General features: G+C 38.5%; 1 protein-coding gene across 4 annotated transcripts in view; it reads left to right on the top strand.

Moving 5' to 3' along the window:
• Nucleotides 1-23,354, top strand: part of DGKI (diacylglycerol kinase iota) — a gene marked incomplete at both ends in the record, with an annotated part of 208,683 nt that overhangs the window by 71,244 nt on the left and 114,085 nt on the right. For 3 of the 4 annotated variants that reach the window (XM_079537635.1, XM_079537634.1, XM_079537636.1), the window contains 2 exons: nt 10,041-10,149; nt 19,760-19,855. In XM_079537635.1, the coding sequence (XP_079393761.1) occupies nt 10,041-10,149; nt 19,760-19,855 (205 nt within the window). The remainder of the gene's footprint in view (nt 1-10,040; nt 10,150-19,759; nt 19,856-23,354) is intronic. The other variant, XM_079537633.1, reaches the window with a different exon arrangement.

Below are 23,354 nucleotides of genomic sequence, written 5' to 3'. Positions count from 1 at the left end.
AGGCTGAGGCGTACACACCATTCCAGAGGAAATGGAAGGAAGTCAAGAACAGTGTGGTGGGACAAAGGTGCAAGTGCATGGTAGCACTTGTCGAGTCCAACAGCTGCCAGTCCTGCCAGGATTTAGGGGCTCATTGTTCCAGGTGCTCAAAACAGAAGGTTTTCTAAGGATAGCAGTTCTGGTGTTGAACAGTACAGTCTTGGTTGTGAGGGGTGAGAAGAAAGAGGTGCTCGTTGAAACTTTCTTGGCTTTTTTTTTTTTCCTCATACTGTCCTGGAGAGGGAATGTGGAGGCCAAAAGCTTTCTCATATCTCAGACACTGGCTTTCTTCCTTCAAGAGAAAATATAATTTGCTTTTTGAGTGATAGTCTTTTTATCTGACTTTCTCAAGTGTCACTCTAATGAAAAGTAAATGTAGGCCTTTTTTTTTTGTCCCCACAAATGGTTCAGGCAAGCCTGAACTTCCTTCCCTGCTTGGTTGTCTGGAAAGATATCCTCTCTGTAAAAATTGTTTGGAATTCAGAAGTCTAACTTGCTTTTCAAAATAAAGACTATTTTTATGTCTTGAATGCTTTCAAAATCTTTTGTTATAAAAACCACTATCCTAGATTGTTTGAAAGCTTGCTTTTGTTCTGGATTATTCTTTCAGTCCTAGGCATTTGTCTATCTTGGAAGATGATTTGATTCTTATATCAATATTTGGTTACAAAATTCCTCTCACATAAAATATTCCTTTATTTAATCTACTGTCTGAGAAACTTGATGCATTTTTCCACTTGACTAGTGAGTATGGATCTTTATTACCTATTTCAGTTTTTGTCTGCACACTCAGAAAGCGATGATCTTAATTTTTGCCCATGAATCCCTTGTATTTATTAAATGGATGGTTGTAAATGGGTAGCATGTATTGAAGGGTAGGGAGAACTGAATTTCAGATTATTTTCTTTCTCAAGGAGAAGAGCCTACACAAAAAAAAAAAGAAAAAAAAAAAGAAAAGACACAACGATTCAGGAACATGAAAGTAGAATAAAAAATTCATGTTTGTAAGACCTGTCTGTAGTTTCTAGTGCAAAACTCCAAGAACTGCATTTGATTTGTAGAAAAGGAGAAAATCGGAATACTTTATTGCATAATTTGTGTGAGGCCATACAGTTCTTGAGTCATAATGACATTTCAGCTCGTGTAAATAACATATGTCTTTAGAGGATCCTGGTCTGATAGAGAGATTACCTTAAATTAGTTTATTTTTAAAGCAATGTGCTAGCATCTGAGAGGCAAGAAACATTTTCAGAACTGACATTAAAAGATGAAAAATAAAACTCTTTTGCTTTTTTTTTAATGTACTATTCCAAACTGCTGAGGATTTGGTACCATTCCTCCCTGTCTTGTGTTGTTCTCCTCACTCCTTCATTATCTTTCACATGAAATGAATACTATTTGGTATCACCAAGAAGCACCCTTCAATCTTACTCTCTTCTGTTTGGCAGAATGATCTCATAGGGTATCTGTACTGCCTTCAAAAATAAGTATGTATGATTTTAACATATTATAGGAAAAATAAATAACATGATCATACCATAATCACATCTCCATTCAATTCGCTCATCATTTTGCATCTATACTTGAAGTACAGAAAGCAGGTCCTGGAGTACACTATGATTTTGTCTGAATCAAATTCATTTTCATGAAAATACTTCACACTCAGACTTCCTTTGCTTTTTCAAATAAAAACATATCAATCTTCTGTAATTCTGATGGCCATTGTATGATGCAGCTGGAAATCATTTATACTTGGAGTTCCCTAGAGCATTTCTTACTGTTTACTTGGGAAGACAGCGATTAAATTTTATTATCCCAATTGCTCCATTGGTGCAAAAATCTTCAAAATGTGATATTCCAGGTTTGTACATGTGCCTTTACCCTAACATAACCTCACCCAAAGGGCTTTGATCCAAAACCTTAATGATTTCTAGATCAGGGTTTATGGGTGCCTTCTATTCTGTAGAAGTATAATATAAAAGCTGAAGTTTGTAGGTTAGGTTTTGATTATTTGAATAAAATGTGAAAACTCAAGCAATAGTAATTTAATAGTAATTTAAGGAAGATTGTATGGAAAACAGGGTGGAAATTACAAACAAACTGAATCAGGAGAGGAGATCGGGCATAGCTTCTCAGTAGGAATAAGAAAGGAAATAATGGGATTAATTTGAGATGGGTCTTGTTAGCTTTGTGACTGCAAATATATAATAAGTTTGCCTGTAACAAATAATACATGTTTATGACCTGGAAGGTCTTTCCCAGACCTGGCATTTATAGCTTTGAAAGCTAAAGGCTAAAAACTCCATCCTAAATCAAATTGTTTTTGACTGCAGTAAAAATAAGGCAAAGTAATTTAGTTCAGGAAAGCATTTTTTTACTTCTTTATACTTTCCTGGGCTCCGTTGTTAGTCTCTCTTGGTAACTTACGGAGATAAGGGGCACTCATCATCTTTGTTAGATCACCACCTGTATCACTTTTGTTTTTCCTTTCCTCCTCACAAAAACTGAAGTTGACATTTCTGTTACTACAAGGAGTCCTCCAAGGACTTTCATGTTTTTGCTGTAATAGCAATGATGGTATTTGTAGATATTTCAGAAAACACGTTTAAACAAAACCTTGGGAAGGACTCTGTTGATCCTAAATTCTAGTTGTCTTCTATTATAAGTGTCCTTGATATCTAATCCTATTCAGAAAGAAATCTAAAGAATGATCTAAGAGCAAAAGAAGACCAAGAAACTGGTGACAACCCAGTGATATATATAAATCTGAGCTCAGAGAGAACTGTACGCGACTTGGTTTCATTCTTTCTTGAGTATCTGCTTAATTGTCTGACTGGATCCAAGGCACCTTAAGTTTCCTCACTGTAGGTTAGGAGTGTGGGGGAAATTCCAGGGAACCTGGACCCAGGGCCTGGCTGATGAAAGTGCTTAGGAAAAAAGCCATTTCAAGACAATATAGACTTCAAAGTCATTTATAGATCCAGACCAAGATATTGGTCCCCCTTGGCAAGAACTAATAAGGAATGGTGTGCTCTCAATGACTTTTGAGAAGACATGCTCTATATAAGACAAGATTAAAAGAACTGAGGAATTTAACATAATTCCAAATCTAATCAAATCCATAATTTACTTTTCAGAAGGTAGAATATTATGCTTAATATATGCCTACTACCAAAACTGAGCAGAGAATAGAAAAATTAATATGGTGGAGAACTTTGGCTGGCATTTGCACTATTCTGACTTGTGCTGTATTGACAGTAATCTGAGCTCCAAGTATAACTGCAGGGCAGTGTTAATTTCCACATCTGCATTTAAAAAATCTACCAACATATTAATAATACAATGAAGGAATGCCTCTTTTAGCACACAGCCTGTTGCATCATCTGTTTTGTTCTTTTGGGACAAGAAAATAACCTGCCACTTGTGGACCCAGAGTACCTTTTAAAGACGTATCCCTTCCTGTTAATGCTACAGAAATGGATGTGTTTTTACTCAGAAAACACGACATAGTGTGGCAGAGGCTCTTTCCTATCCTGAACAAACTTTCTGGAGGTCGTATTCACCTTTTGTTTTGCCTGTTATTCCCATTCACGGGATTCTTGTGTGTTATTTGTGTCTCCAGTTGATCTGCTAGTTTATTCAAAAATGCTGACAAAGTCTAGATGTCCCTCTTTGGTCAAATAGCTGGATATAGAGTTTTATTTGATAATTTGAGCACTCTTACTTAGGGGGTCGACATACAATAGTTACATCTCAGCACTGGGTTTGCTGTCTGAAATCCTTGATTAGATAATTAATGGAAATTTATTTCACTATCTCTAGGTCAGTCTCTTGTGGACAAGAGCCCTCCAGTTGGGTGGATGGGAGCTGGGCTTAAGGCTGCAAGTAGAGCTGCTTAGTGCCACAGTATTTTATGGAGATATACCGTTTTTTTTGCTGCTTTTGCTGCTGAACTGTGTGGCAAGGGATTGAGAGCAAGAGAGGAAAGATCCTTTCAGTAACTAAAGAAGGTCTATGAGAAAGAAGAGGACAGACTCTTTAGCAGAGTTGGTCCAAAAATCTAGTTGTCTTCTATTGTAAGTGTCCCTGATATTTAATCCTATTCAGAAAGAAAACTAAAGAATGATTTAAGAGCAAAAGAAGACCAAGAAGTTGGTGACTCTTTAGCATAGTCTATTGTGATAGAGAAGGGAAAGTGGTTTCAAACTAAAAGAGAGGATATTTAGACTGGATATAAGGAAGAAGTTTTTTATGGTAAGAGTGAAGAGGCACCAGCACAGATTGTCCTGAGAGGCAGTGGATGCCCCATCCCTGGAGACACTCAAAGCCAAGGTGAATGGGTATCTGAGCACCCTGATGTAGCTATACACGTCCCTGTTTATTTCAGGGGAGTTGGACTAGATGGCCTTAAAGGGTTTCTTCCAACTCAATTGATTCATTGATTCTATGTTCTGTTGGAGGAGCTGAAGCTGGATGATTGAGAAGCTACCCACATTTCTGTTTTTCCCTGGGCAGTAAGCAATCAGTGATGAGCAGAAGCAGGTATTTCATGAGTCCATTTTTCCTTAGTACTAATTTAATTTCTTACATCAGTGTTTACTGCTGAGGATGCCTGAGGGTGTCCTATTCATGTGGATGGACCTGAATGAAAATGGGGGCTTATGTAAGAGGCTAAGGAATATATTGACAAAAGGGCCAATAACTAATCAATAGGATTTCATTTTGTTAAGCATTTCAAAGGAATGCAAACAATGAATAGCTAAGAGAGCTTTACAACCTCTTTTTCTTAAATCATGCCCAGTCCAAAAGGCGATGGAATGACCACATGAGGCCTACAGGGTACTGCTGTGATAACCCAGCAGTAAGTTTCAATCTGTGATAGAAATAGGTTTGGCTGCTGATAAAACGTAGGACTAATAAATGTACAGTTGAATGTGATGTTGTGGAGGAGAGTCAGCATTGCTTCCCTTAGGGAAGCCAGGATTCGTGAGTCCCACAGAAATTGCAGGCAGAGGCACAAGGCTGCCTTATGGCCGAGGGAGTACACACACAGCTCCCACCAAGATGGGGAAAAGGTTTCTGGGGCAGAAAGTAGGTCTGGGAGGGGTGATCTTCATGTGCTCAACTAACAACTGAAATGTATCATGCGAGAGTTTTTAGTGGTGTGGGAGGTTACCTCTGAGGACCTGTGGATCTATGGTGGCAGCGGTGCTGCTCAACACACACATCTGTGGCCTGACAGAGAGCAAAGCACGAGGAGGTCAAGATTGCTGTTGTTCTCTGTGGTCATTTGGGGTGAGCACAGGCTGATGGAAAGTTCACAGATAGATCTCATGATGCTGAATGACACAAATTGCAGTTGAAATGTGAGATTGGTAGAGGCAAAATAATACACTTGAGGTATGGAAAGCCTAAAAGTTTGGACTTCATATTAGTGTTTGGCACTCAGGAAAATGACTGAGTACTGTGGAACGATTAGTGTTTACAGTGATCCTAAGGCAAGTGAAAGGCTGAAAATGTGAAGGAAAAAGAGATCAAAACAAAGTACACTGATACCACTGAATAAACTTCTAGTGCGGACAGATTTTGAAAATTTGTTCTTGTTCTGGCAATCCTACCCCCTCAAAATATAACTTAGCTTAGCTTGAAAATGTTGACAAAGATGGGCCAATTTCAGCATGAGCAAAAGCCTAAATGGTCTAGAGTGCTTCCAACTGAGAGAAGGCAAAAAGAATGAATGAAGGGGTATCAGAACAGAGATTCGTAAAATCACAGAAGGTGCAGAGGGGCAGATGATTACTCACTGTTCCTCACAATATGACACTTCAATTAAATTATCAAACAGAATTTTTGAAACTGACAGAAGAAAGTACTTTGCACTGCCATAATTAAATTGCGGAGCTCATTACGTAGGCTGCTGTGGAGACCAAGAGTATAAATGGGTTCAGGGAAGGACCAGCACATTCCTAGAGTAAAGAGCCATTACAGGCTATTAAGCCCAAAGGTCTGGAAGCAGTCTCCAGCTCAGGAAGTCCTCAGACTACTGATTACTGGAAGCTGGGACTGGAGTATGTCAGGGAAAAGATCATCCAAGTTCTTCCAGTGCTTCTCTAAACACCATGCTACTGGCTATTGTCAGAAAAGAGATATGGGACCAGATAGATTCTTATTATTTTTTTAATTTGTCTAGAGATGTTTTCTCTTTTATATAATGTAAAAGATTTGCAAATATTGAATGTTAGAGTGAAATCGAGTCCTTTGCCTTGTAATTAGCTGCAAAGGAGAACATTGCATGCCTTGAAAGCAAAATAGGAGCAGCAGGTAGCTGGAGTGCTGTGCAGTCAGCAGATATGCATATGGGACACTGAAATAATGCCAGAGCTGAGCCAGTATGTTTTGTTCACGACTTCCAAAAGCACCAAAATGCAGGAGTGAAAACCACCTCCACCTCTGGCACTTACAAGCACCACCTGGCCTTATGTCAGAATTGTGGTTGACTGACCTGAGAGCTTACAGGCATAGGATTTGTCTACCCTGAATATTTAAGAAAAACAGAGCATTTAAACTTTAAACAGTATTGTACAAATGACTGCTTTTCTGGGTAAATATAGAAGTTAACTTCAACTGAGAAAAGACTCCCAGATTCTGCCTCCTGGCAGATGGCCTAGCCATAGGACCTGTGGAAACCAGTCCCCGCATTTTTCTGATTTCTCTACTTTCCAGCTGGAACTCTACTCCTACAATAAATTTTGCCTCTTTGAAAAGGAGGATAATAATGCCAGTATGGAAATGCAACAACACCAACCTCAGTGACAATTAAAATGCTCAATCTGTTAATCCTGTGAAGAGCTAACATACTCTTTATTTTGTAATTATTATTATTTTTTTTAAACACTCGGATGACTACTATTGACTAATTGTATTTTGTGGTCTTTGAGGATTCAGGCATAACTACTCAGTCTAGGCCACTCATTGAACAGTTCTTTTATGCTCAAGGATGAGGAAAAGTTCAATGAAGCCAAATCCTGGGATATAGACTCAAATCTCTCCTGATCAAATATGTATGCTTTGATCTAACAAAGTATGTTATATCTTGCCTGACTTTTCAGCAAAATGAGAATGTAATGATTTTTCTTTTTTTTTTTTTTTTTTCTTTAAAAGCAGTTGTTATACTTGACAAGCCTGAATGGCAGATTCCTTTTGGTTTCCAAGACAGCCAACTTCTGTGTTGGAGTTTCCCCAACCAGCTATGGATTTAGTATCAAATATTTTTGTCCTATGTATGCAATGACATACACATGTATGTGCATGTATACTCTTTCACAGTGGTTGTGTGTTGGATTGCTAATTCCATCTACTACAAATTACTGTTACTTGATCTACAAAAGTAATGAAGAAAAATATAGATTATGGTATGACAAAACATTTCCTTGCTGTTGATTGCAGTGTTTATTTCTTGTTCAGAGTTTACAAGCAGGCTGGTGTGCCCCTCTTAGGAAAATTGTGGACTTAATTGTCTGAAGACCTATGAAGGCACAGATCCACTTTTCCTGGCTGTCTCTCACCAGGTGAATAGGGATTCCTTTCACTTTCATGGGTAAGGCTGCCTGTTGAGGCTGTGCTTTCATTCATGCACTCGGCAGAGTAGAGAGGAAATTACTAGCAAGGCTTACTGAAAGCCTCTCATGTTACTTTTCTATTGGAAAAGTGCCAGGTAGTATAACATGCTAGTTAGGTTAATATGATATAGTCTCTTGGATACTCAGCATCTGCTCTGTTATCAGATTCATTCTATTCTCTCTTTCCCCTATTTTTCCCTCTATCTTCTGCATTACGCTTATTAGAAAATCATGTGCTTGCTATTAGTCTAACCTCTTTATTTGTGGGAAAGGCTTCTGTAGTGAACATGGTGTTCTGATGCTGTCTTTTTGTCCCCAGACAAAGTTCTGACAAGAAACTGTGTAGGTGTGGGCATTTTGAGCTTGCCTTCAGGTATAAGCATTATTTCTGTCTGGTTTGTGCCATTTTGTGATCCCTGCAATCATTAAGGCTTTTGTGTTGAAACAAACTTGAAAAAAAGCATTGTCATGCCTATGTTTTGTGGGCTTTCCAGCCGAAACCCTAAATCTAACCTGGCATACAAAGGGTTGGCTGACTGTTTGCACATATCTCTGCCAATTATCCCCGTAAAGACTCCCTGACCTCCACTTGCCAGAGAATGTGGGCCATGTGTCAGCTTCTGCTACAGGAAGCTTGCACGTCTCTAATTCTGACTTGAAAGAGTATCCAAGGCTTGATGCTGTGATGTCTGTAGCCATTCATTAGGCATATTTACCTTCTAAGTGTGCTGAATTTGCTTTCCAGCTGGAAGCCTTGTCCTCAGACTGGGTCAGATAAATTTATTCCTGGAATATTCATTGCAATATTTGCTTTATTCAATTCATGTCGTGGATTGATGCAGCCTTACTGGCTGTATTGTTTGGCAAGTAATAGGCTGTAAGCAGAGTTTGGTGAACATGTTGTTTTTCATCGATAAAGATTAATTGCAAACACCTATTCAGCCACTTTTGCTTGAACACTTTGCACAAATTGGAAGCTACCTTCTCTATTATGAGGGCAGGACTAAGTAACCATTGGATGGATTTATCACTGTCAGTGATGCAAGGTGGAAAATGTGATACAGCTCCACTTTCACCAAAACAAATGGTCATGTTATAAATATGGTTAGAAACAAGAATGTACTGTTGTGTTTAGTAATAAACAATAACCAAATTGGTAGCAAATCAACATGGAAGGAGGCTGCCAAATATTGGACACTTTGCAGGAAAAATGTCAATTTTGAAAATGTACTTTTGTAGTTTCTTGTATTTCTTTAAGGCTTTCGTCTCGTCCTTGAGAAGACCTGTTAGATTATATTCTGCTAAAATACCTGGCTGAAATTGTGGCTAAATTGCTCAATTTTGATACATTGCCAAGAAGCAAAAGTCTTTTCATTGGTCACTTTTCTTCTAATGGGCTTTATTCAAATGTAAAATATCTTGGAAAAATCTTTTAATGTCAATGTCTTGCTTGTTTTAAGTGGAAAGGGGCACTGGATGATCAGAGGCTGTTAAAGTGCTCAGTTGTTTGTGCTACCCACAGAAAAGAGAATTTAAGACATTCTAATTCAGCCCACTCCATTTTTCTGGACGTATATTATGAGCAATGAGGCTTCCAAGCTCCTTTACTGTGGATATGTATTGCACCGTCTATTTTCAGGACAATGAAATGATTTATTTAGCATATAGCTGGCCTGGATTGTCATTACTGGCTCAATTGACCTTTATTGCCATGAGACAGTGGTAAGATTGGAAGATGCTATAAATAGCTGTTGTGCTGTGGGAGTGGTATCACAGAAATGTACTTCATACAGACTGTCATTTCACTATGTGGGAGTTGAGTGCATAGGGCATACAAAAAGGGATCTCTCCTTGATATGTTTTTGTTGTTGTTTGTCTTTTTTTTTTTTGTCCTGTTTTGAATTATTGCAGCTGAAGCTATGAGATTGTTTTGGCCACTGTCATCAGGTGCAAAAATAGTGCAATAGTACTATGAAATTTTACAAAACCATCTAAGAGAAACTGAGCTGTGTATCAGCAGTAACTTGTGCTTCCATCTAATGACTTGCTATTCAAGGCTGATTTTGTAAGACTGAGTGAGGCTGGGGAAACTGGTTGGTGAAAATGAACTCAATCCTTGTGGAGCTCTAGAAGTGCTGGTCAACATCTGTTGTTGCCATATATATATAAAGAGTGACTTTGGACCACAGAGATCACATTACTTCATTTTTTCCTAAACTGTTTTAGCAGGAGATGGCACTCAAGCACCTTTTAACCCAAACTGAAATTAGATGCTATGCTGCCTCTTCTGACTTCTGGAGAAGGGTGGGGTGGATAATAATATTGGATAATTATATTGATTATAGCCTCAATTTATCTATTTTTTGTCTTTTCAATCTGCAGGAAAGCAATCTCCAGGTCAGGCCTCCAGCACTTGGCTCCTGTGCATTCTCTCAACATTGCAATCTCCAATGGACCTGTGAAGGAACCAAGGGCAGCCTTAGAGTGGACTGTAGGTGTTTGTTTCTATGGCAATGTTATCTCTGGCTAGTGCTCCCTCCAACCTTAAAACAACATTAGAAGTTGCATTACTGTCAGAATTAGTGCTGGTCATTAGAAACACGCTTCCATTATGAAATCAAGCAGAAGGCAGAGACATGATAATGTACAATGACTTGAGCAGCACTGGACAGAGCTATTTAGACTTTCCAGTCTTGGAAACTGTCTGGCTACATTTGCTCACTGCCTTCTTGACAAGGACTGCTATCCAATGGTGATTCAATTTTAATGTGGCAGGATTTTGTAGTTTTGATTTATGAGCCAAAATGTAAGGCTGAGCATTCAAGCTGGGTTAGCAGGGTCTGTAGGAGCAGTAGTAGAAATCCTTGGTCACAATGCTTTGCAAACATGGATGAACTTCTGGGTCTAAGCTGGACTGTAGACACAAAACATCAGTTTCTTTCCCCAGTCTTGCTTCTCCTAATTCTGTTTCTGGACCAGTTCAGAAGGGGCTGGTTATGCACCGTCTGCACCATCTAATGTGGTTATGTGTTAGTGCACGTCAATAAATTGATCCTTAAGCCAGCAGGTGAAAAAAAGGTCTCATTTAAAGCAAAATATGCAGTGGATTTTACACTGGGCTCTCAGTAAGGAGCTGGCATTAAGCAGCATCCATCTGTCCTTTGGATAAAGACAACTTCTGTTTTTTGATGAGTATGGCTTATGGTTCATCTCAGATGGTTTTATACCAAGACTGAATGGCTTTCTAGATGGTGTGCAGCTGTAACATTTGAAGTTTAATGGAATAAAATTTTACAGGCTGCAATGCAAGAAATGAGTTTGGATTCAGTCTGATTTTCTACAGTATAGTAAATAGGAGTGTGCTTAGAATGAGTTTGAAAGCGCACATAGAAGAGCTTGTGTTTATATGCTTGATCTTTATGTGCAGGAAATTTGGGTCCTGATTCAGCAAGGTGCTAAAACATGTGCCTGCTTTTAGTGATCTAAGCTTTCTGAATGATCCTCCAGATTTCGATTTCTTCAAAGTGCATCAAAGTTAAACATCTTTCAAAATTGTCATTAAAAAAACAACCAAACAAAAACAAACAAGCTTACAAAAACTCATGAAATCCCACAATTTATCCTTCTTAAAAGTGGCATTCTTTGCTACTGATTGCAGAGGTGAAGCAACACTGTGTCATATAGGGGAGGGGGCAGGATGTGAGTGGAAGACATCTGAGGTTGGGAGGAACCAGGACTGACCAGCTGTAATAACTGATGAGTGCAGGGGAGAATAGGATTTCTGCAGATTAGAGATGCAGCACGAGTAAAAGAGATAATAGAGAAGTGGTTTGGAGGTGTGAAGAAGATAAAATGGATCAAAGTTTATGATGGGTAATGAATATCAATTAAAAGAAAAAATACACTTGTAAGTTTTAAAAACTGATATTTCTTTCCAGGTGTATATTTGGTAGAATGAATGGCTTCTTACATTAAGATGTATAAGAGCCAGAGAGGAAGTCTTTGTAGTGAGTCAATAGAAGGTAGATTTAATCAAGACATGTTGCATCCCCATCTGTGCAATCCTTTAGTATTTCCATGATGGTTCTCCAAGGACCCATGATGGGAGACCTTTCCAAAGTCTGATGAAATTTCCAAAGTTCCAATGAACAGAAGTTTTCACTTGAATTTACAGTAAGAAAAGCAGTAGAAATCTGTTCTTGTTGCCTTCACAGTAATAACTGGAAAGAATTTCCTGGCTATGTTCTCCATTTTTGGTAACTCTTTGCAGATGATTTGCCATTATCAGATGGCCTTGTGAACAGGACACTGATTCAGGGAGTGGGATTTCTGTTTCTTGCTTTGCCACTGACCTTGTAAGTGAGCTCAGATTAATTGCTTTGCCTTTCAGTACACCAGCCTATTTAGCTGTAGAATTGAGGTGATAATTCTGATGTTTTTAAGACCCTTCACATTAGAAAATACATATTTTAATGTTGTGATAACTGTCTATCATCCCTGATGCTTATTTTCTCTTACTTGCAAATACTCAATTTCGTCATATTTTTTACCTCTAATTCTAGTTAACTTGTAATTAATTTAGTAATATTTATTCACAGCAGAATCATACAGAATATATTTTCAGGAGTAAGTGATGCTATAGCTACAGTGCAATGCAGAAGTTGTCCTTCCAAAAGGAACTACCTTGAATGTCAGTCCCTGTGACATATTTGTTATTCTTAACCTCTTTTCTCACCCTCCACCAATTTAAGCAACACTCCTACATGTTAAATGATGAAATAAGCAACTCTAGCCCAGATCCTCAAATAAGCACAGGCCAAGGCACCTCATATAGTGCATGTGTACCTCTGAGGATCTTGATCTTTCTTTATTTTTATACTGCCACATTTTCCCAAGGAAACAACCATAAATTTTTTTTTTTTTTTTTGGTGCAAAGTCATCCTGTATTTCTCTTTTGCATATTGCCTTTTATCTTTTGGTGCTTACAAAATTCTTGACAGCCACTAGGAAATTAGTGTGTTGAGCTTCCTACTGGCCAAAGCTGTCTCATTATTTTTTTGTTCTTCTCCACCATTTGTTTGATGATGCCAGTCTCTTGCTTTCTCATCAGTAGGTGTTTGTGGCCTGTGACCATGCAGTCTTAGATAAGTCCCTTAGGTGATGTCTGAAAACATGCAGCTTTCATTCCTGGTATTCAGTAAAAAAAACTTGGGACTGTTCTTTAAGTACTGTTAAAGCACAGCCGAGTTATCTAGATGCAAGCTGAGTGTTCTTCAGAGGAGAAATATTGTAATTTTGGACAAAAAATCGTACATGTTAAAAAAAACACTGAAACTTTTAGGCCTTAGGAAGTGAAGCAAACAAACATCAAAGCTCTGTGATAGTAGAAGTTCAAAATAATAGCGTTTAGTAATACGTGATAACCTATAAAATTAATTGGTTGAGAGTATCTGTTACAGAGAGAGCGGTGAGGTGCTGGAACAGGCTGCCCAGGGAGGCTGTGAATGCTATGTCCTTGGAGGTGTTCAAGACCAGGTTGGATGGGGCTCTGGGCAGCCTGGTCTAGTACCAGATCTGGAAGTTGGTGGCCCTGCCTGTGGCAGGGAGGTTGGAAATTGATCATCCTTGGGATCCCTTCTAACCCAAATCATTCTATGATTCTATTAAGTTGCATGGGGCGTTTTAACAGAAAAACATTTGTTCTTTCTACTAAACAGTAGAAGCTTTCAGGCTGAGATCTCTAAGGGATCAGAGACATGGTGTAATACCACATGCAGCTGGAGTGTTACAGTGCACAGAGGAAGACATTTTAGGGAAGGTGAAGCCAGGACATTGAGTAGGGGAAGTTTTCCTTCAATGTAAGAGCAGCAAGCATGCTTGAAGCTCTGCTGTGGAATGGATGATAAGACTGTGAAGAGTTTATGGGGCAAACCAACACAGGTGATGTTGTGGTTGCCTGCTACATGTTATTTAGGAAGTAGATGATATGAGATCTTCAGACAACTGGAAGAAGCCTCATATTTGAAGGCCATAGTCCTCACTGTGTTCAGGCTCTGTAATTCTACATTGCCACTATTTTTTTAATGAGTGTTGGAGAACTAATGATCTTTCCTGAGAAAACTAAAGAGAAAAAAGGAGTGCTGTCATATTCCAAAATAGTGTCCATTTGTATGTTTTCAGGGGTATAGAGGTTTTGATGATATTACAGAAAGTGCTCTTAAAATATTTTTTCAATTGCTCCCAAAAGGACTGAAGTTAAGCTGTTGTCAGCCAAGAAAATGTTTCATGACAGTGTAGGGAATCATCATCTCAGTTGATAGCATCTACATGTTGCTTATCCATGAAGACAAAAATTGTTGTTCTGTTTCAGTGTACAGATGAGCAGAGAATATAGGGGTGGGCAATGGATGCAGGGATGTGGGAAACCCTGGCGGGGGTGTAGAAATGAGAATGCCAGAAAACAACTAGAAAATGTAACAAACCTAGGTCTAAAAGTTATACCTTCCTCTCTTTTTTTTTTTTTTAATAATTAATTATACAGTATTGTGTTTCTGTGATGTTTTTTTGTTTTGCGTCCATTACGCTCATAATAATTAAAGAAAAGGTGATTTTTGTGTGAAGAATTTTCTCACAGTATGCAAATTTGTAGTTAAATTCATATAGATATACAATCAAAACAATGTTGAGGATATTATTTATAACATGAACATTACAGACTGGAATTTCAGAGTTCAGGGTAAAATATAAGTAAAACATATGACACAGGCTTTCAGGGAAAAGACATCCAAACAAACTTGTTTCTGCTCAGCAGTGACCTTGAAAAAGAAAGGGCTAAAGCTAATCATTTTTGCTTACAAATATGTTTAATTAAATTTGTGTTGATGAACACTAATTATATATTAATCATAACTTTATCACCCAAATGTGTACTTATAAGAAGACTCATCTCTCTCACTGTAGTGTTAACAAAGGGAAAAAAAAAAAAACCTTCCTAATAGTTCAATTTAGAAATCTAATGGATTTTTTTTTTTTTGCAAAATGCTAGTTATGACAGGAGCGGATCAGAGCTCCTCTCCTCTCCTCCTATTACAAGTGGTGTTACAGTTCCTTAAAACTTAAAATTTGGGAGAACTGGCTTATTTGTTTGGCTGAATGTCCATGGCTTTTTAACATGGTAAATGAAATTATGTTCTGTGCATCGCCTTTAAACTGTACTGACTGCAGCTTGAAGAACAGTGAGATGTGGAGTTACTGGAAAAATGGTAATGCTTGGTCTGTCAACTAACCATGCTTGGGCACTTAAAAAATGAAATTAGGTTGATTTAGTGAAATGTGCACAGAAAGATATGATCAAGCACATGCACGTGTAGTTTCACTGTTCCCAAACTCCCATTTGTTATTTCCCATTTCTCTTTCACTTCGGTGTGGGGATGGGGAGGAGAGGGAATTGTGTATCCTTTGTTTCATATTCAAGGAATATATGTCATACAGAAGTCATTTTTGTCTGTTAGTATGGTGGTGGCGGATCAGGAACAATTCTCTGGAAGACCATACTGGCTGCATCTGCCAGGAGAGCACTGCTGCTCTGCTTTGGTGAGCAGAGCTCTTCCTTGTCACAGGGCATTGAGTGCTCACTTGCAAGGGCTGGAAAGCCAGGCAAGAATTCAGTGTTCCCAGTTCCCCAGACTGAAAAATATTAGGCCATGGTCACTCCTGTTTTATCCAAGACAATGGACAGTACCAGTACAGTTTACAGAATCACACACAGAATCACAGAGCGACGTGGGTTGTTAGGGACCTCAAAGACCATACCAAAGAATCTCCAACCCTCCCAAAACATGCAAGGTCACCAACCTCCCCATTTAATACTAGACCAGGCTGCCCAGGGCCCCATCCAACCTGGCAATGAACACCTCCAGGGATGGGGCATCCACAACCTCTCTGGGCAGCCTGTTCCTGCACCTCATCACTCTCATAGTAAAGGACTTCCCTCTGACATCCAACCTAAATCTCCCCTCCCTCAACTTAAAACCATTTCCCCTTGTCCTGTAGTTATCTATCCTTTCAAAGAGTTGATTCCCCTCCTGTTTGTAGGCTCCCTTTAGGTGAGCCTACCTAGAGGTTTAGGGATGCAGGGCTCAGGGATGTTATTAGAATCCTGGCTGCCAGTGAAGACCGAGGCAAAGAACTCATTCAGTACCTCAGCCTTCTCTTCATCCATTGAGGCAAGTTCTCCTTTTACATTTACCAAAGGAGGTACACTCGCTTTGGCCTGTCTCTTCTGGCCAGTGTACCTGTAGAATGTCTTCCTACTATTTTTCACATCCCTCCCCAAGTTCAGTTCTGCCTGTGCCTTGGCTTTCCTAATCCCACGTCTGCAAGTCTGAATAGCATTCCTGTATTCTTCCCAGGTGACAAGCCCCTGTGCCCAGAATGTGTATGCTCCTTTCTTTACCCTTAGTTTGCCCAGCAGGTCCTTGCTGAGCCATGCCTGTTTCCTGCCTCCGCTGCCTGCTTTCTTATTCAGAGGGATGGAGAGCTCTCGTGCTCCCAGAAAGGCATTCTTGAAGAGTAGCCAGCTTTCCTCAATGTCTTTGTCTTTAAGGACAGCATCCCAGGAGATCTTGGCCAACAATTCCTTGAACAGCTTAAAGTTCAGTATTCTGAAGTTCAGGGTCCTGACGCCACTCTCTGCCAGGCTCACATTCCTTGAGATCACAAACTCAACCAGAGCATGGTCACTGCAGCCCAAGCTGCCTCCAACCTTAATACCTTTAATTATCTCCTTTGCATTGGTGAGCAGCATGTTCAGCAACGCTTCACCTCTGGTCGGTCTGTCCAATACCTGAACCAGAAAGTTATCATCAATGGATTCCAGGAGCCTCCTGGACCCTTTTTTTTGCATTGCAATATCAGTTGAGCTCTTCTAATAGGTGAATTTTTGAATTTTGTACCAATTGAATTGGTACAAAACACACTGGCCCTTTGTTACCCACCATTCACCTATCACTCCTTGTGTCTGATCCAGCCCTTGTGGGCTCTGTGCTCATGGGGTGAGTCACTTTATCTGACTGTTCTTGGTAATTTTTTTTTATTTTTTTTCTTCTTTTTTTTTCTTCCCAGCAGTTGAACTGATTTTTGTATAGCTTCACAGCCACCAGATCTGACACTGGGGAAGCAGCATGAATGTGAGACTGAAGTTTGAGGGGTCGGGGACAAAAAGAGGATGGCTGCCACTTTAGCTCTCATTTGCTTCTAAACCTGCCATGAGGACATCAAATACAAAATATGCTAAGCTTGCAAATTATTTATGAGAAGGTTCTTGAACTCAAGTCTGTTGTGGAAAAGTCTCTGTCAGAGTCCACAAATGTTGATGTAGACTTCAATGTGTTTGAGTTCTGTGTTAAACGAGAGCTTATACTAGAGGTGGTCCCAGTGACCCCTGTCAGCTGTGTGCTGGCAGGTGGAGTACCCTTTTGTCCAGCACATTGTGGAATACTGCCTGTAAATCTTTTTATTGGAAATACCGGTTTGCTGAAGGCAAACTGCTCCATATAAATGTATTCAATGTTGTCATATCCTCCTATTATAAGTCAATGAAAAATTGAACTTGAAAAAGGTCAAAGCATCTTCCTTTGACTATGCTGTTTGATTTTCATTAGCAGTAGCAAAATGTCTGATCATATAAGTGACACTGCCCTGTAAAATTCATAACAGTGAAGTTCAAATAATTATTTTTGATCTTGTTGGGACAAGGTAATTTACAGCAAAAGTTTTTTGGGGTAGGGTATTACTTCTTGGGGAATCTCAGCTTTGTGCTGTAATTCAGGATGAAAGAGGATTTTTCAAGTGCTATTTTGCTGGAATTTAGATGGTTAATTTTCTCACAGTGTTGTAAAATTGCCTGTGGCACTGGATATCTGGAGTTGTGCCACTCCTACCAGATCAGTTTATTTACATTTTTATTATCTAGTCTTGCCTGAACTCTCTCACAGCATGAACTAGAAAGGTCATCCCTGTAGACTATTTTTTTTTTTTTTTACTGTGATGGAAAATAAAGCTTGGATCTATGATAGAACATGGAACAGTGGAGAATAAACTCAGTCTAAACTAGGTTATGAAAATAGGCCACTTTAGAATTCCTAGATGGCAAGTTATATGTGTGCAGTCTTTTTGAAGGGGAATTTAATCTATTTTTTAAAATGGAATTTTGATTCCTGATTAAAAGTTATGTCCCAGGAGCTGTATGCTTTCATAGCTTCCCAAGTTGAACTTTACTAACCATCTTTTATAATCCGTAAAATTCAGCACTGGGTTATGAGTTTGTGTTATTTCTTCAGACAGAGAATGTGCGCAGCTCAAACACTGAATTCATGTCCTCTTGCTTTGGTCCTCTTGTTTTGTCTGGCTCTCTGTAAACTAGACAGGAATTTAATATTTTGAACAATACTGTGGGCATAGTAATTTTATTAGCATGATGTGACTAGGCTTCCATGAAGTGCTGCAAGAGTGATAAAGTTCTTGCCAGAGAAAACTGCTTTAATATAAGAACAAACTTGAGGGGAAGAATTTCCAGTCTCAGTAATTTGCCATCTGGGTAAGGCTTTAAGCCTTAGTGAGTTTGAGTCGTTAGAAGCTATTTTGCATTATGAAAGCACTGAGAAGTCTCAGCTTTAAACTGCCATGCACTGAACTGTGCAGTTCAGGAATATCTGTCCTACAGAGTCTACAGTTTAGACAGATGAAAGGATAAGAAGTAATGGAGGTATAGAACAGTGTACCACTAAATGAAGATATTGTAATGGCAGTAAACTGGTCTGCAAGCCTTGCACTAATCCAGCCCCTTGTATTGAGAAGTAATACTGAACATGACGTTTGTGGCAAGATTTCTGATGAAGTCAGGCCACTGGACAAGCAGACCTTAAAAAAATGCATATTGTTCTTCTCCTTCTGGTTTATTTGAAGTGAGCACATTAGCTGTGTTAGGCAGCATGTGCAGATTTAACAGTTTGGCTTCTGTGGACACATTTGTTCTCTAGAAGACAAAGGATTTTGCTGCTTCTGATTCTCTACGTTACTTAAGAGATCCACATGGCAAGAAAAATTTTCTCATTTCATCACTTTGAAACCGTCAGTAGAATTTTGAATAAATTATTTTATCTAAGATGGCTATTTCAGAGCATCCTGCTGTCGGACGCCATCTGTTTGGTAAGCGTCATCATTTGTGACTTCTGCAGTGTGGGAACCAAATGTCAGAGACTGTCAAAGTGTTTTCCATCATGGTCTAATTCTGGCTGAGCAGAAACCTGCTTATTCACTTTGTTCAAATAATGTACAGTAAACGTGGTCTTTTCAGTTGAGCCAGCATTACAGTAGAGTGAAACCTATAGTCATTTTACAACCAAATTTCCTCAGGCCGAGAATTGGTAAAGAACTGTGAGATCTATTTGGTTGAATGAGAAGAGTATTGAAATAAAATCGGATATCACCCTGCTAATCATTCCTTTCTGTATGCTTGATAGATTTTGAAAATATTGCTTTTCTGAATATAGCATACATTCAGGTATAAACTTAAAGTCTAGTCTCTCCTGGATTATGTTTTCTGGATGTTTTCATAAGTATATAGCATAGTATACATAGAATAATAGCATAATGTATAAGCATATAGTGCTGATCCAGACATCTTAAATATTCTTCTTTGTCTAAACTCTGCTGTTATCGTAAAGCTGTGTTATTTTGCACTTTTGGTCACAGTTCCCAAATTCTGGAAACTTTCGCAATTGAAATTTTAGTAGTTATGGTTTTGTTTCATCTGTTGATTTTTTCCTTTCTTTACAATTCTATATATATTGCATGTTTATGAAATTTAGCATTAAACTAAGCATTATGGGAAGAACATGGGCAAACTTCTTTTGTATGGACATATAATTCCTTGCATGATCAGCATCCTTTAAACAAAGGTGATCATCTAACTTGATAAGAAGTGCCTTTGTGTATTTATTATTTATTTTTTAAATTTATGATGAAAATCAAGTATAACTTATTTTTCTATGTATTCTCGTCTCTGAATTTTACAAACCAGCTTAACAATCTTTTCTTAGGAAAATGCTGTTAATGGAGAGCATCTGTGGTTGGAGACAAATGTTTCTGGGGATCTCTGTTACCTGGGGGAGGAAAGCTGCCAAGTGAAATTCTCAGTGAGTTATTTTCAGATTCCCTTCTATGTTTCTGTTATAATGAGCCTGACTTCAGTTTGTTACACTGCTCAGAAGCCTGGCAATTTGAATCGCTTACTGCTGTTGATGCAAGTGTTCTGAGAGAATGAATACAAAAGGGACAAAAGACTGTGGGCTAAATATCTTGGGAAAAAAAAGAAAGCCTCAAACAATTTTGAATGACCCAGAATATTTACATAACGAGGTTAGGCTTAATGAATAGTTTTGATTAATACGGAAAGGAAGGAATTAAGTTACTGAGATATTTCAGAAATATTCAAACTAGCTTATTTCATTTATATGGAGATCACTCTGAAAGTAATGCCTCCTATTTGTTTCCATGAAAACTACAACAGCTATGAAAAGCACAATGACACTATTTGATAAAGCAAATCCTCATCTACAAATCACTATTTTTCGACATAGATGCTGCCATTAGTTGTGCACGTTCTCAGCAGTGAACAAGAGCCTGCGTGCCCACTGTGCAAGGCTGTCCCAAATATGACCTGTGTTTCCTGTCAGTGTCACCACTGCTGAAATGCAGCACCCACCACCTCACTGTGCTCACATCCACTGTTTGGTCTCCATAAACATTCAGCAAGCATCAATGAATGTCAATAGGTGCCATTTTTTACCTCATGGAGGAACTCAGTGACAAGCCTTTGCTTCATATGCACTTCCATATCAGACACCATTTTGTCAGACTGCCCCTCTGCTGCCTTCTGTTACATGACAACAACATGTAACAGAATATTGTCAGGAAGGTTTGTCCTCTACCGCCAAACCACCACCATCTACCTCTGATGTCATGGGCCAACATCATAAAAGAGGAGGCAGTACTTTTGGAGCAACCCTCCTATATATGCTAGCTGGGTTGCCTGGGTAGGGTTCAGATCACATTTTTGTGATTTTTCTCACTGCAAGGATTTGAACTGGATTTTCTGAACTCTTGAGTGCACTCACCAGTAAGGAACAGAGTATTCAAGGTTTGCATTGTCCTAATGAAGATTTTCTGCTGCATGTTAAAATGTTTCATTGGGTTGATCTGTAGCTCATGGTCCTCTGTTAATGAGCTGTGGAGTCACTGTTACATTTCCTGCCTTCTTCAATAAATCTTCACTTACCTAGTATTAAAGTAAAACCACTTCAGCAGGATAAATGAAAAGAAAAAAAATTGTCTTTCCTGATTAAGATGAGAAAGTTTATTAGAGAGTAGGGATCCTGTGTTCAAACCATTGCTTTGATTCAACGCCCAGGTGAGCATACCGGCTCTTGGGCTGCAAAATGTGAAGAGAGTCCTTCCCTGTGGTGCTTTAGAGTCTGCTTCTCTCTGATTTTTGCTTTGATTGCTACCATCCCCCATCCTCTAAAAATGCAGCAGATCAAGTAATTTGATTCAAATTGAGGTATTTTGATACTTCCAGCATTAGTAGGACTTTGTTTGATCCAAATCTATAGTGCTCTATGTAGCTCCAATTTAATAACAACTTCCTATGACTTCTCAAGCACACCAGTTTCTTTATAATGTATAACAGAAAGGCTAAATCTGGAAAGAACATGTCTGCTTACAAAGACTACGAAGGAAAGCCCCAGTTGTAACACAGTAGTGACTGTGGGGCAATATTCAAGACAAGTGTCATGAGTTTGTCCTACAGTTATATTGGTTGTGAGGCAGTGGGCTTTGGAAAAATCAGGAGATGGGATCTGTGGCTGAGTAGACCTACCCAATATGACTGTTCTTATGTTCTTAATAGAATGAGTAAACATTTCCTCGTGATTTAGCTCATTGAAAATGGCATGGAAATTTAATAATGTGTTGCATGTGACTGCAAGGCTGTGCCTTGGCTTTTTAGAGGAGCGCCTTTAGAAGGTGGAAACACTGTCTGTAATAGCTGGTGAATTATACTCATTCATTTGTGTTTTTATTTGGGAATGGTCATGCACGTTTTATGTGATGGCAAAAGTTTCAGCCATTGGGCCTTGAGATACTGAGTCATACTAAGGATGCAATGGAGTTTATAATTGCTCAGTTTTTATTTGCCTTTCTTTTGCTTGACATGATCACTTTTGTAACATATTACAGTATAAAGAGCTTTTGTTACCTTAAGATCTTGAGATGGAAATGAAAATGTAGTTGACATCAGCTGTGGTCAGCTTTTTGAAAGGTCATGTTAAACTAATGTATTTCCAGTTTGAATTTTTTGAAGACCATTACATCTCTCAAGCCCATTTGGGTCTTCTTTTGGCTTACCTCTTTTACATTTAGACTGTATAAGATCAAATGTTTGCAATGGAGAAGTGGCAAAAATTAGCTGAGTTGCAATTGCAAAGACTTTGTATTCTTTGGAATATGGAGCTGAAATTTCATGATAAATCAAAGAATCTAGGAGCAATGGAAAAGATTACCTGATTTTTTATTTTCTTATTTTAAATTGTTACTATTCTCTCAATGTAAAAAAGAATTCCTGTAACTACTTCCAGCACCACCAGGAACATATTCAATTTAAGATATTCAAAAAGTAGCTGCTTGTAAGGCATTATCTGCTTTTGATTTTTGCAGCTTTTCATCTGAGGAATTGATTTATTTATATCGCCTTGGTCTTTGTGATGAATGTGGAAACTGAAAAGCTAACAAATCACAAAACAAATGAAATTTTGGAGAGTTTCACAGTGTCATGGTTCTTGTGGTGAAACATGAGGACCAAACTCCACATACAAACACACAGTGAGGGAGTATTTTTGTAGTTATGAGACTCAGTAAAACTAGTGATTATAGTGTAAGCCTTAATGGTGTTCTTCTTCCCTTCTTCTTCTTGAGTTCATTTTCAACATATTGAGAATTCTAATGAAATCATTTATTAGAAATTTAAATGAGCTTGAGTAAAATTAATGCAGAAATCTTAACTCAGCCTCGACTTGTGTGCTCGTAATGTTTGTGTCCCTCATGTGCAACTCTGTAAGTTAAACCTCTATTAAAATTTATTTCATCTAGTCTATTAAATTTAGTATACAACAGAAGGAACAAAAAAAAAAAAAAAAAGAAAAAAAGGAAAAACAACAAAAAGTGTACTCTCTCCCTCCTTCATGAGTTCTCTTGTCTTTGATATGCTTTGGCCCAGGAGATTCAGTGGAAATTATTTTAAAAGCCCTAGTGAAATTAATAAAACTAACCAGCATAATTAGGTTGAGAATTTTGTCCCTGCTGTAACATCTCACAACATTCAGTGAGAAGGTTATCATTCTCTGCTATGTGACTCACTTTTTTTCCTGTAAGAATGATTGTGCCCATCAAAATCAATACTGTACAATGATCATGAAATGACATACTCCTCCTGATTGGACTGAGTCCTCTGATTTGCATGTGTGGTTTTTTTCTTTACTAGCTCTGCTCACCATCTTTGCAGAGTTCTTCCTTTTAGAGTGATGATCTGTTACCGGAGACTCTAACTTCTAGCTCACAAGCTGGAGTACCACAGACTTC

The sequence above is a fragment of the Tetrao urogallus genome (genome assembly GCF_951394365.1).
Source record: "Tetrao urogallus genome assembly, chromosome: 1".
Lineage (NCBI taxonomy): Eukaryota > Metazoa > Chordata > Aves > Galliformes > Phasianidae > Tetrao > Tetrao urogallus.
This window is presented reverse-complemented; position numbering and strand designations above follow the sequence as displayed.